At 40.8% G+C, this 12,618-nt stretch overlaps 1 protein-coding gene across 4 annotated transcripts in view; it reads right to left on the minus strand.

Moving 5' to 3' along the window:
• The window catches only part of LOC145964169 (uncharacterized), a 199,722-nt gene extending 187,690 nt beyond the window's left edge, over positions 1-12,032 (minus strand). For 2 of the 4 annotated variants that reach the window (XM_083086628.1, XM_083086627.1), the window contains exon 1: positions 8,597-12,029. In XM_083086628.1, coding sequence (XP_082942754.1) covers positions 8,597-10,044 — 1,448 coding nt within the window. In that variant the 5' untranslated portion in view covers positions 10,045-12,029. Of the gene's footprint in view, positions 1-8,596 lie in introns of all 4 variants that reach the window. The other 2 variants (XM_083086629.1, XM_083086626.1) reach the window with 2 other exon arrangements.
• Positions 12,033-12,618: the final 586 nt, after the last annotated feature.

Below are 12,618 nucleotides of genomic sequence, written 5' to 3' on the forward strand. Positions count from 1 at the left end.
GAGATCCATTGTAAGACAGCAATAATGTTGCATTGCCCCTTCGCGTCTTTAGTTTTAATTAAACTTTTAAAGATTAATTAATGTATAATCTATTGTATAATGTGTCTAATTTTATATTTAAAAATTTTGAAAAATTTTACTGTCATGGAAATTATTAAATGTATAAATTTAAACACAAGACACACTACAAATAATATTAATATAAGCTTCGATAATAATTTTATATTTAATAATATATATATAAAATTAGAAAATTTATATCCCAGGAAATTTTCTATACATTCTTTTTCCTTTGATTATTATTATGAAAAGGTTAGAATTCCTTCTTTATCAATATTTTATAATAATATACCTAAAAGCAATTACATTGTATCCACTGTATTAGCATACGTGATTAAAAATAGGATGATATATAATAGATGAACAGAATAATAATGCTGCATGGAAAATATTTTTACGAGTAATCACGAGCAAACACAGATTTTTCAAATGTTTAACGAAGGCTTATCACAATAGCGCTTATATATAGTGTGTCTTTGTTTAACCGCTGCGAGACGCTACATGGTACATATACTTCGAACACAACCAGGTGCGTATTCCTGATGCTATCGGCTCGGAAACACGCCACGCGGCGCCGTACTGCGTACAATCAGCACCGCAATAAATTATGTTCCGCGTGTGTTCTTCGCATAGATCTTCAACGACGGGAAACCAAAAAGAGATACAAGGCGAGTCTGAAAAAGATGTCCGTCGACACATACGTGGGAATTCTCTGTCGCTCCAAAGATATAGAAAAAAAGACAGAGAATTAAAGATACGCGATGGAATCTACAGTAGTATTTTGTAATATATTAACATTTGACTTTTAATTTGACTTTCAAAATCGATTAAAATGGTTACAAACTTATACGGTTATAGTTATTTATGAGATAAAAAGATGTAGAAGCGCTGATGTGCTTAAGATAACTTATTGATTAAAATACCGATCGATCTTGTTTCTGACATAATATAAAATAATATTGATTTAATCATGACAGAGAAAGAAGAAACAGTTTTAACAATTGTACGATAGATGTAATTTGCGATTGAATTTAATTACAGCTCTGCGGCTGTTCGACGACTGTTAATTTCTACCAGAGTTTCGGAACAAGTGAAAACTATAATTAGCCCATTACTCAATACTGAATATGTTGAAAGTGATCCAAGGCCTCGACGAAAATACCGTGTGTCGGTCGGCAACGTTATTTCGCGACCGCAATTGACGATCACACTGGATTTAAATCGCGAGGAATTTTCAACTATGTAGTATACTTGCACACGCTTGTGCCACGGCGTCAAAAATGATTACTCTACTTAACTTTATTAATATCTCAATTAAAAGCGGTTATTCCCGGACGGATAGAAACGAATTTATCGCGACAAAAATATCGCCAGCATTCTTCAAACGACGGAAGCTAAGTGGCTCAGTGCCATCGAGTGCTGAATAAATAACAATTTCTTATTTCTGTGTATGCCATACTAGTTAATGTCACATTTTGTTTGTTGAAGTAAAATATCAAAAGTCATTTGTATTTAATACATATTTATATTCAACTTTTATAAAGTTATATATTTAATTTTATTATCATAATTAATTGTACATAGAATTTTCTGACTCTTTTTTTCCTCTTCTATGGTGTAGATTATTCTTTTATTAAAATGTTTTATTTTTTTAAGAAAGAGCCATAAGAAGAATGTTTTAAAAATTTTACCAGCAATTGTAGCTTTAAAATTCTCAAAAAAATTGGTTTCAAGTTATTAAAAAAATAAAACATTTTAATAAGAAAAATAATCTATATGATAGAAGAAGAAGAAAAAGAGTCAGAAAATTGATTCTAAATACAATAATAATTATGGTATAATAAAATAGTGAGAAGGAACGTTCAATAAAATGAAAAAGCAAAACGATTTTCTGCCCACAGTCATCCGCCCCAAAAAATCCTCAGTATCATATAATCAGACCAAAATCAGAGTAATCTAAATTGAGTTTCCTCGCGGCAAAATGGCTTGCAGATTGTGCAGAAATTATGAGTCGCGGGAATTTCCATCGGCATGACCGGGCGACCTCTACCACAGCTTCCCTACTCTGATACATTCGCAAAGTTGAGTCGAGTCGAGTCGAGAAGAACAAAGAGAACGCAATAAAGAATAGAAGAGATGGGAAAGACGAAAGATCAACAAAGATAGAGAAACAGAGAGAGATAAAATGATTGAGATAGAGTGGGAAAGATGTTAACTAGCGTCCACGGTAAAGAAAAGTCTGGATGACTACTCTTTTTAATTTTTTCGCAATCGAATTGACGAGACGTTCTTCTACATCATATTTTTCGAAAAATCAAAATATTCAAGACTTTCTCAAGTTTCAATGATAACCATTATATATTTGTGTATATATATCTTAAGAATGTGTCCCTTTTGCTTGATGAGGTTGATTTTGGCCATAATTATAATTTTCGTTAATTATCAGATGCAACCATAATTTCAAAAAATTTATTGAATGATATCAGTTACATGTACCAGATATATGCGAAAATTAAGGAAAAATTTTAGAAAAAATATCAATATTGATCAATACAGAAAATATTGCGTCGCTAAAACTTATGTTCTCTATAAATCGTAATGTCACTATTACGTTACGATAATGTACAATGACCAAACACAATTATTTATCGCGCAAACATAGTACATGTTTCATAAATCTTATTTAATGTCGAAAAAGCAAATTCTTTAATAAATTTTTCATCGAGAAAATTTTTATCATCAAGAAAATTTAAACAAAAAAAATTACAAGACTGTCTAATCTAGATTCTAAATCTCTTCTCTAATTAATAATTAATACAAGAGATAAATTTTAACTAGAGTTAAAATTTAACTAAAGTTTAAAAAACAATATTTTTAAAATTATATATTACTAGATTTATTACAACTTTTCAAATAAAATATATTTCTTAATAAGCTTTTAATGTGGTTTAAATAAAAAAAAAATGATATATATAATTATTTTATAAATTCTCTAACAAATATTGTTTTAAATACTTCACAAGATATATTCTTAAGTATCTTTAAGATAAATCTATACTATTTTTAAACACTAAGAGACTATCATACGGCTTCAATTACTCCGCCAAGGCCTTCTATTATACAAGGTATTATTGTGCCGAGATCCAATCTTTTATTGTTCTTAATCGTGGCAACCAGAACGTCGAAAGAAAGTAAATGATATTACAAGATGGCGCAAGAAGAAATAATAATCCAATCTGTATCAATTAATAGGAAGTTTATTAATAATAAATGAGAATAACACATCTAAACAATAATATAAATAACGCATGCATACATTCTTTAATATTCTTTAATAATAAAACAAAATTTTTGAAATGTAATGTTATTCTATTATTGAAATGTAATGTTATTCTATTATTAATAAAGTCTCATTGATAGTAAAATCAGAATTTTTTTCGCGTTGCAGATTGTACATAATTCTCGAAAGCATCGCTTTCGAGGGCAACTGAGAAAACGTCGCGGTGACGATGATAAAAAGAACTCCACGGTTACGCAAAGCCGCGACATCGGATTAACAGTTTCGACACGCAACGATGCACCTGTATAGCGATTTTCGTGACGTCGCGGCAATTTGGCGTGTTTAGCGAACGACTTGACGAGTCATTAAACAGAGAACACTGGCAATTAATTATCACGTTTGCGTAATCGCCGCTCGGCGGCGGTAGAGGTGTGGTTGCGCAACTATCGCTCATTCTGCTCTGCTCTCTGCCTCCCGCCACTCTTATCCTCCCGAAACCCCCTCGGATCCCACCGATTCCTCCTCTCGTCTCTCTCATCCCTTCCATTCGGCGCCAATCATCCCGCGACTTCAATCATGCGTGTCAATAATTTTAATTTTTCTCTGCTAATGCGATTTAATTCTCCGCTTCTTTTCTTCTATCTCAATTGATTCAAAGTGCAAGTAAAACACGATTTGTGCTACATATTGTACTATTTATCTTATAAAAAAATAATGTTGCATTTTATATTTTATCAATTATCTAATTATCTCAATTGCACCTGTTTTCAAAATTAATCGATGAAAAAATTTTTTAAAATATATCAAAAGAATACTTTAATTCTCCTAAATATGATATAAAGATAATTTTATTAGCTAATTTAGAGAAGATAAATAAATAAATATACAATATATGTATTATAAAAATTTAAATTTTAATTCAACTTAAAGCTTTGCTTTAATCATACGCTCATTGGATTTAAAAAAGCCCGCATAAAAATTAAGATTTATCTCAACTTGTATTGAATCTTATCGTAACGCGGATCATGATCGTACTAGAATAGGATTACGAAGCGCGCGCGTAGCGGATCAACTGTCATTACGCAAGCCAACAACGAGTTACGCCAGAATCGTGTAGAAATTCGTAAAAGGAATTGGCCGAGTGGTATCCGTTGTTAGAAGCCAGCTACCGACCATAATGGTCCGATTGCCATTCGTTCGAAATGTCCGCCGACAACGGATCCGATCACGAGTTTTAACCTTCCGTTCGTTTGCACGTGCTCCGCCGAGTAATGGTGTTACGCAATGCATTGATATCATTTAGCGGCACACAAGTGCTCACATAAAAAAATATTATATAATTATGATATCATTATTTAATATAACAATTATTACAAATCAATAAAGATAAAAAATAAATTGAATTTTAATGATTATAAAATAGTAGTCAAAAAAACATTATTGTAAAAGACAAACAATATATATATGAGATAAAATTCATTAAAAAATTGATTTGTAAACTGAATAAAAAGTTTTTAATTTTGCACTTTATTAAATATTAATTAAATTTAAGAGATTTTGATATTCATACTATTAGTTTATATGATTTTTTAATATTAATGTCAAAATTTTAACTTCATAAACTAGACAATGGTATTCGACACAGATTTTATTCAATGCTTTTTTTCTTATACTAGAAACATTACATTTTTATTAGAATTAACTTGAACTCTGATGTAATCATACTTCAAAGCGTTATATTTAGCAACAGCAGTTATTACTATTATTGCTAAATGTAATTAAAGTATTTGGAACTGCATCAAAATATACTAACAAATATATTTCGATGAATATTCAGAATTTGGCAAAATAACAATTCCAAATACTTTGATTATATTTTCATAAGTTAAATCTCACGTTCTTCCTTGTATTCGTAAAAGTCTTTTAGAATTAGACCGAACATAACAGGTCAAAGAATTCAATGAAAATAACAATTATTATTTCGTTCCAGGTGAACAGTCCATATATTCAAAAGATCGATCCAAACAGATCAAGATCCTGTGGTAAAAAAGAAGAGAAGCGAAAAAGGACGCAAATGAGACAAAAAGGAAAAAAATTCGTCGCGGTCGGCGAAGTCAAGGGACGAGTGGCATGATAGGAGGCCTGAACATGGTCAGTGAGGTAAAAGTCTCAGATATTTTCTAGGAGGTATGTACGCAGAGAGAGAGAGAGAGAGAGAGAGAGACAAGGGACCGATACATATTATAAATCAAGAAGCCCGTACGTTCCATAAAGGAAATGTCGATGGCAAAGAAAGAGAGAAGACGCGCCTAGGAGGAGGAAGGAGAAAAGGACAGCAGGATTCGTGTGTGCGGTCACGATCGTACATCACCGCCGGTATTTACGAGGTACCACCGTAAATCAATGATCGCACAAGCAGCGCGCGCGATTCAACGAAATTCCTCGTCCCTTCCTGCTTATACACTCCCCTTCCTTCGCTTCCTGTACACGAGAAAACCCGTTGGTCCTTTCCCATCCATCCCTCTTTCACCATCCTACGATAGTCTTCTTCGACGAAATCGATGACGCTAAGAAATCTCGTAAAAGCTATCCTCCGTGAGCAACAAAATGCCAAAAAATCAATCGCAGATTTCTACTTGATCTATAGATTACATATGCAAAGTATTCAACGTTCAATTGCAAGGTTTTCAATTAATTTAAAATTAATTTTTTTGCCGATTTAATTCAATTAAACAAAATGTATTTTTTTATTATTTATGATACTTTTACGACTCCGTATAATTTTTCTTAAAAATTTTGTATTTACATATATATGTAATTTTAATATAGACGTAAAATTATTTATTTATGCAACTTTATTTTCTCAAATTTATGTGTCAAGTCATTCATTTGCGCATTTACATATTTTAATTTACCTTCGATTATATGATACGAAAATAATTGACGAAAAAAGGACGCAAAAAAATTCACGTACTATCTCGAGCGAACTGAAGAGTGACCGCGCGATTCGCTAATTCAGTCCGAAGAGAGATACGATGGACCGAAAAAAAAATCGGAGCCACACGCACACACAATTGGATTCGTTTAAGGCTAAGCATTGTTTGTTCGGGCCCTTTAAACGTTTTTTAAAGCGTGACTTCTGCCTACCCGGAAAGGATCGTTTTAACGAGGAGGTTTTAGGACAGACAGAACAGGTCAGATCTCCTACGCTGCAGCTCTACGGTTACGCCACGAGGCGTTGCCCTTTCCGCTTCTCGCGCTGACTCCCAAGAATCAGCCGTCTTTCCGCCTCACAAAGGCGAAGGTTGCTGCTTCTCGCAGCTGATCCTCTAAATCATATTACGCGATCGTCGAGGATAAACCTGTTTACCAATCATGCCTCCCCCTCAAGGAAAATCTTCTCAATCTTGGTATATAACGCGACATGTTAGAGCGAGATTTGAAAATATCAAAAAGATTTAACTCTTAAATGGATAAATATTTTAGCGGCTAAGAATGAGTTGTGTGACGAAATATACTCGTGTTTCAAATATACTCGGTACTTTTGATTCTGCAATAGATTTAAATTCATAATTATGTTAAAATATCGTTTGGAAAAATATCTTTTAAAAATTAAAAAATCAATTAACTATATTATTACAGTAATTTTATGTGCGTGCATGTGTATTCATGTGATTCTTCTATTAATTTTTCTTTTTAACTTTTTGTACTTTATACTTTTTTACAAAAAATTCATCTCACATTACCTTGTAATTTAATTATATATTAACTTTGTACAATGCAAAACAACGGCGACGAAATATCATGCTGTGTTCGAAGAGAAAAATTTTCAAAACTACATCAGTACTACAGTATCTCTACTAAATGACATTAATACCATACAGATTTTTTTGCTATTGTGTACTTTTAGAACAAACATTTGCATTCTTCGTAACGCAAACTGACTGAAACTGTGCAGAGTATCGCGTCTCGATCAAGAAAAGGAAAAAGAATTGGAACAACGGACGGGAGATGAAAGTGACCCTTGAACAGATTTTACAAAGGAACCATAAAAGTACAATGAGTTAGGTAGGAAGGCTTCTACGCTTGCCACGCGATGAAGGAAAAGAGGAGGAAGAGGGACAGGATGCCGAAACTTCTGGCTCTGAGAACTGTGTTTTTTTTTATCGGATTACAAAAAGTCAAAAAGACTTTTGGAAAAAAAACGTTGCGGCCTTTTCAAGATCTCTTCAAACAGCTGACTGGTCTAAATTTAGATAATTGTGCGCGCGCGCGTTGCCGGCTCTCTCGAAACAGTATGCGCTATAATCGCGTGTAAACGTGAAATGAAATAAATAACATATCGCTTCCGTTCGGAATTTTCCGCGTTTCAATCGATCGCCGGTAACAATGTAAGAAAACGATGATTGAGATCGTCGTAATTTCATTTGCTCGGTTTGCTATATTATAGATATGAAAAAGAGTACAGCTTACGTCAATCGTTATGAATAAATAAATCATATTTGATATTATATCGAAAATATAGGAATTCGATGAGATTGAACAATTTCGTACTAAAATGGTTAACCCACAAAACACCAGTTTTGATAAATTGACATTAAAGCGTAACGCGTTTCACGTTGCCGAGAATCAAGTTGCATGTATAATAAATTATTTCAAGTTTTGTAAATCAATCAATGTTCGCATATACACCAATTACGCCGGTTTCGATAGAAATATAACGCCACACGCTCTTGCTAGTACATTTAAAGTGAATGTAATTTAATTCCATTAGCGAAATTAAAGTTACACGCCGTACGCGCTTTAATTTCGGGTCGATGCTTCGAGTCGGCGAGTCATTCCGTTAAGTCGAGACGAATTAAAAGCGCCCGCTAATACGGCCCATTTAACTTTATACCTTCGAGTCATTTTCGTGAAACGGAAAAATAGGAACCCAAAGAGATGTTTCTCGTTCCAAGAAATCGGCGCCACATTTCGAACGCATGTGTATTACGCAAGCATCAGGCCAGTGGTTGCCAACTCGCTCCGCCAAAATTATAATTTAATGAGACGGGAGAAAAAAATCGGAAAGTATTTCGAAAGAGAAATAAATATAATATAATGAAATATAATTCTATATATTAAGTATATATCCGCAGAGAGGTAAAGACACGTTATTATTGTTCCTTTTAATTCGTTTCACGCAATGACGTCACCTTGAATAGGTCATAGATCGAAAAGCGCCGACTATAAATAAAATAGTGGAAAAAAACTCACCTGATGTAAATGATGACCCCATTGGTGCATATCCTTTTCCATCCACGTGGCACAGTGATCGCCGGCGACTGTTGTTGCTGTTGCTGCTGCGTAATCACCGCACTGCCGTTCATTGTCAACACCAGCGCATTATGCTGCACACCGTTACTACCGTTATTGTTATTAGCGTTGACACGCAACGGCGGCTGCTGGCGCGCAGCCTGCTGCGCGCACGCACTACCACCTCCGGGATGATTGTTACTCGCCGGCAAAACACCGTCGTGCTGTCCCATCGGCTGCTGATGACTCTGACTCTCGTCAGGGCTGCTGAGGCTGCTGTAAGTCGTCGACGATTCGTCGGATCGTATCGAGTCGCAAGCACCAATCACCGCACCACTACCGATATCACCGACACCGATAACCGTCGCGCTCGACGCCGACGAAACCGAGGAAGCGATCTGCTGATTATCGAAATTGTCCCGCTGCCGGCCCTTGTCGTCCACGGCCTGTTGCTCACCGTTTTGAAGCGCGATACCGTTACTGCCGGATGTCGACGTACCGTACGCGACGCAACCGTCGTCGCCGAGGAGTCCTACGTCACCGGGGTTCGATCGCGCGACGATTCTATTCGCCGTCGTAGCGTTATACGTCTCGCTGCTTATCCTCGCCGAGTACACGTCGCCGTGCTGGAGTCGCGCCTGATACGCGTTGGCGCCGGGTACCACGAGGTCGTTGCCGAGACCGTCCGCCGTCGAATCTCCGCTCTCGGACGTTCGCTTGTTCTCGCGCGACGTCATCATGGTCGTCATCGCCGCCGTGGTGCAGGTCGCGTGCCCCAGATTGGCCTGTCGATACAGCATCGCGTAGTCTTCGTCGTCCTCGTCGTTGCCGACCATCCCGAGGGAAGACGCTCGCTTGGACTCGCCGCCATCCGCGCTGCTATTGACCGTCGTCGCCGCCGTCGTCGTCGCCGTCGTCGTCGTCATCGTCATCGTCGTCTCGAGCGACGGTTTCAGACGGCAACAGCCGATCGCGGGGGTGGTGACGTTTCCTACGTTGACTCCGCCGCCGCTACCGTCGGCGCGGTATACGGCGGTTTTGGCGGGAAAGGTCGTCGCAGCCGCCTGCGCCGTCGCCACCTGCGGCGCCTGCAAGATGTTGGCGTATTGCGTCGTCTGCTGCTGATGCTGCTGCGGTTGCGACTGATAACCGACCGCGATAGCGGCAGCAGCGGTCGCGGCGACATTCTGACCCACCGCCGTGGCGTACGCCAAGTTCTCCCCCGACACGTACACTAGGACGCTGTTTTGCTGTATACCTTGTTGCTGCTGCTGCTGCGAATGATGCGATTGTTGTTGTTGTTGTTGCGGTTGCCGCTGTTGCACCTGCTGCGGATGTTGCTGGTGATGCTGATGGCCGTGACTCGGGGGAGCAGGGAGCGTGGACGGCTGCTCAGGCTTGCCGGCCATGGTCCAGGTCCAGCAGCGCTGCGGATGACCCCGACGACACCCACGACAACATCACTGGCACAACGTGGCACGTAGCTCGCCTACGTGGAGACACGGGCGACGGGTACTGCCGCATCCTCCGCGGGCGCGATCCTCACGCGCTCGACGACGACGTTGCCGATGGTTCGCCCTTGTTTCGCGCGTTTGTCCCGTGGTGTTTCTCCGCGCGGCACTCGTAGCACGACATAATACAGGAATCGCGCGGAGTAGCGTCGGGTAGTCTCGCGATTAAAGTTGCGCGCGGCTCCGATTCGGAGCGATCGTAACTCAAAATCGGCGCGTGTTCGCCGCGCGTAGTACGCGCTGCCGGTGCTCGCCGGTCAATGGCCGTCTAACCTCCTTGACGCGGCGAGGATCGCCGGGCATGGCGCGAGACGCGCCGACGACCGTTTCCTACCGCCTGGCTCGCTTATCTCGTTCCTCCTCCTTCCCACGAAGATGGATGCACGCTCGTCAAAATGTCGCAGCTCCGAGCGATACGTCGACACACGCGATCGAGATTCGAGATGCCGCCATCGGGGTCAGCCGGCTTCCCCTCTCAAAAACGGCGGTCCCGCGATTCGGCGCGTCCGGACGCCGAATCCTTTTGCCGCGTCGCGAATGTGCGTCGCGAGTCGTTACGCGGCATGTTCGTTTCCGATCGAAACGGCGTCGAGCAAGGTCGCGACTGCCGCTGCCAAGTTCACTCGAAACTTCTCGTCAGCCGGCGCGTAGGCGAGCCGCTTGTCTATCGGCGGGAATTACGTCCTCCGAGAGAAGAGAGGAGAACGCAAGGTCTCGCTCGAGCGACTCAAGGTGACGGTCCGCGCCACCCACCCGACTCCCTCCTCCCCGACTTCCCGGTTCGAAATCGACGGAGCGAGATTCCACGTAATCGCACACACGCTTCGCACTTCACGTCGCTTCGCTTCGCGCGCGCATCGGCGCGCAACTGCGTCGCGGTTCAATCGAACCCCAAAGTCCGACCGATGCCGAGGACGCAACTGGATGTTAATTATCGCACCTCACTTTACGAGAGTCGACGCACCGCGAGGTCGTGTCAATGACGCCACGGTTCGAGTCGCGACTCGCACTTATATACGCCACACTTGGTCCCGTCGCGCGCTCGATCGTGTCATCGGTCGCCGAGAGCGAAGAAACGAAAACGTCGCGCGTTACGAGGAACCTGGATCCCGCGAGCCTCGCGATATCGCGGCCGGACGACGAGCCATCTCCCTCGACACTGACTGCGTATACGCGGTTTAATCGCGCCGAGTCGCGGGACGAGTCGGCTCGAGTCGTCTCGAGTCGGCGCTCGATCGGTAATATGGCGCGAACGCGCTCGAGGAGAGGAAAAAAAAAACACCGGCGGCGTAACGATTCGGGTTAAATCGCGCACGGACGGACGAACGTCGTGTTATGACGCTGTGTCATCGTCACAGCAGCAGCAGCAGCAGCAGCAGCATCACGACCACCACCACTCTTTTACCACCACCACCATTACCGCTGCCTCGTGCCGCGGCCACCACTACCAACGACCACTATTACTCCTCTACCGCTACTACTACCACCACCATCATCACTACTACCAGCGCGTTTGCGAACTCGGGTCGAGTTAACTAACCCTCTTGTCGAGCCAAACACCTGCGCGCTCCGCGCTACTCCGTTTCTCTCGCGTCTCGCTCGCGCGCTCGAGCGCTCGATTATTATTATGTATTATTTTGCGACGAGCGATGGTCGCGCGCGACGCTCCGACACTCGCGCGTCGGATTGCGTTCGTTGTCCTTGCGATTGACGCGCGCGCGATCACTCACCACCGGCTGACACGGACAACGCGCGGCACCGCCGATCGAAATGCCATGCCCGCCGGATGATCCGCCGTACGCTACGCTGTTTTTCGCGTAACTGATATTGGAAAAATATGGCTCCCACCGCATACCCAGAAACCTCTGCGACGGCAGTCTCTCGAGGCCACTCGCACGTCACTAAGTACATCGCTGAAAACATTGGCCCTCGACACGCGCATCGGCGACGGTGCCCCTATCTATCGGATAATGCGCGCGTTAACTTCGCGGTCGCGTTTACGAGCTTATAAATCTCATTTTGTTCCCTTCTCCTCTCGTCCTCCCTCTCTCCCTCTCTCTTTCTCGTTGGAATCGCTCAATTTTCATCTCTCGAATAAGCCATTCTCGAATCTATCGCATTCTCCGATCTAAAAGCGGCGATATAATAATAATTAAATTGAATGCGTGACATTTCACGCGAGTTAGAGGTGCGAAGATAGATCTATAAATACTTGCAAGGATTAAATAGGATTAGCGAATAATCAGAGATTTATAAAGCTATGATTATTCATCGATATATAATCGGTTATATGTCCTAGAAATATTAAAACGTTGCTCCACATTTTTATTTTTCATTATTTTTTTTCACAAATATTTATAAAAAGTTAATAAAATATAAAGATTCTTTCTAACTTTTGTCATCAAATTTAATTTGGAGCTCGCTTTAATCACTTATTCATCTTCTTCTAAAACTAAAAAGAGATGGTCAAAA

This window comes from Camponotus vicinus, unplaced genomic scaffold, assembly GCF_025532165.1.
Source record: "Camponotus vicinus isolate PSW18456_S1 unplaced genomic scaffold, iyCamVici1.0 SCAF_13, whole genome shotgun sequence".
NCBI classification, from domain to species: domain Eukaryota; kingdom Metazoa; phylum Arthropoda; class Insecta; order Hymenoptera; family Formicidae; genus Camponotus; species Camponotus vicinus.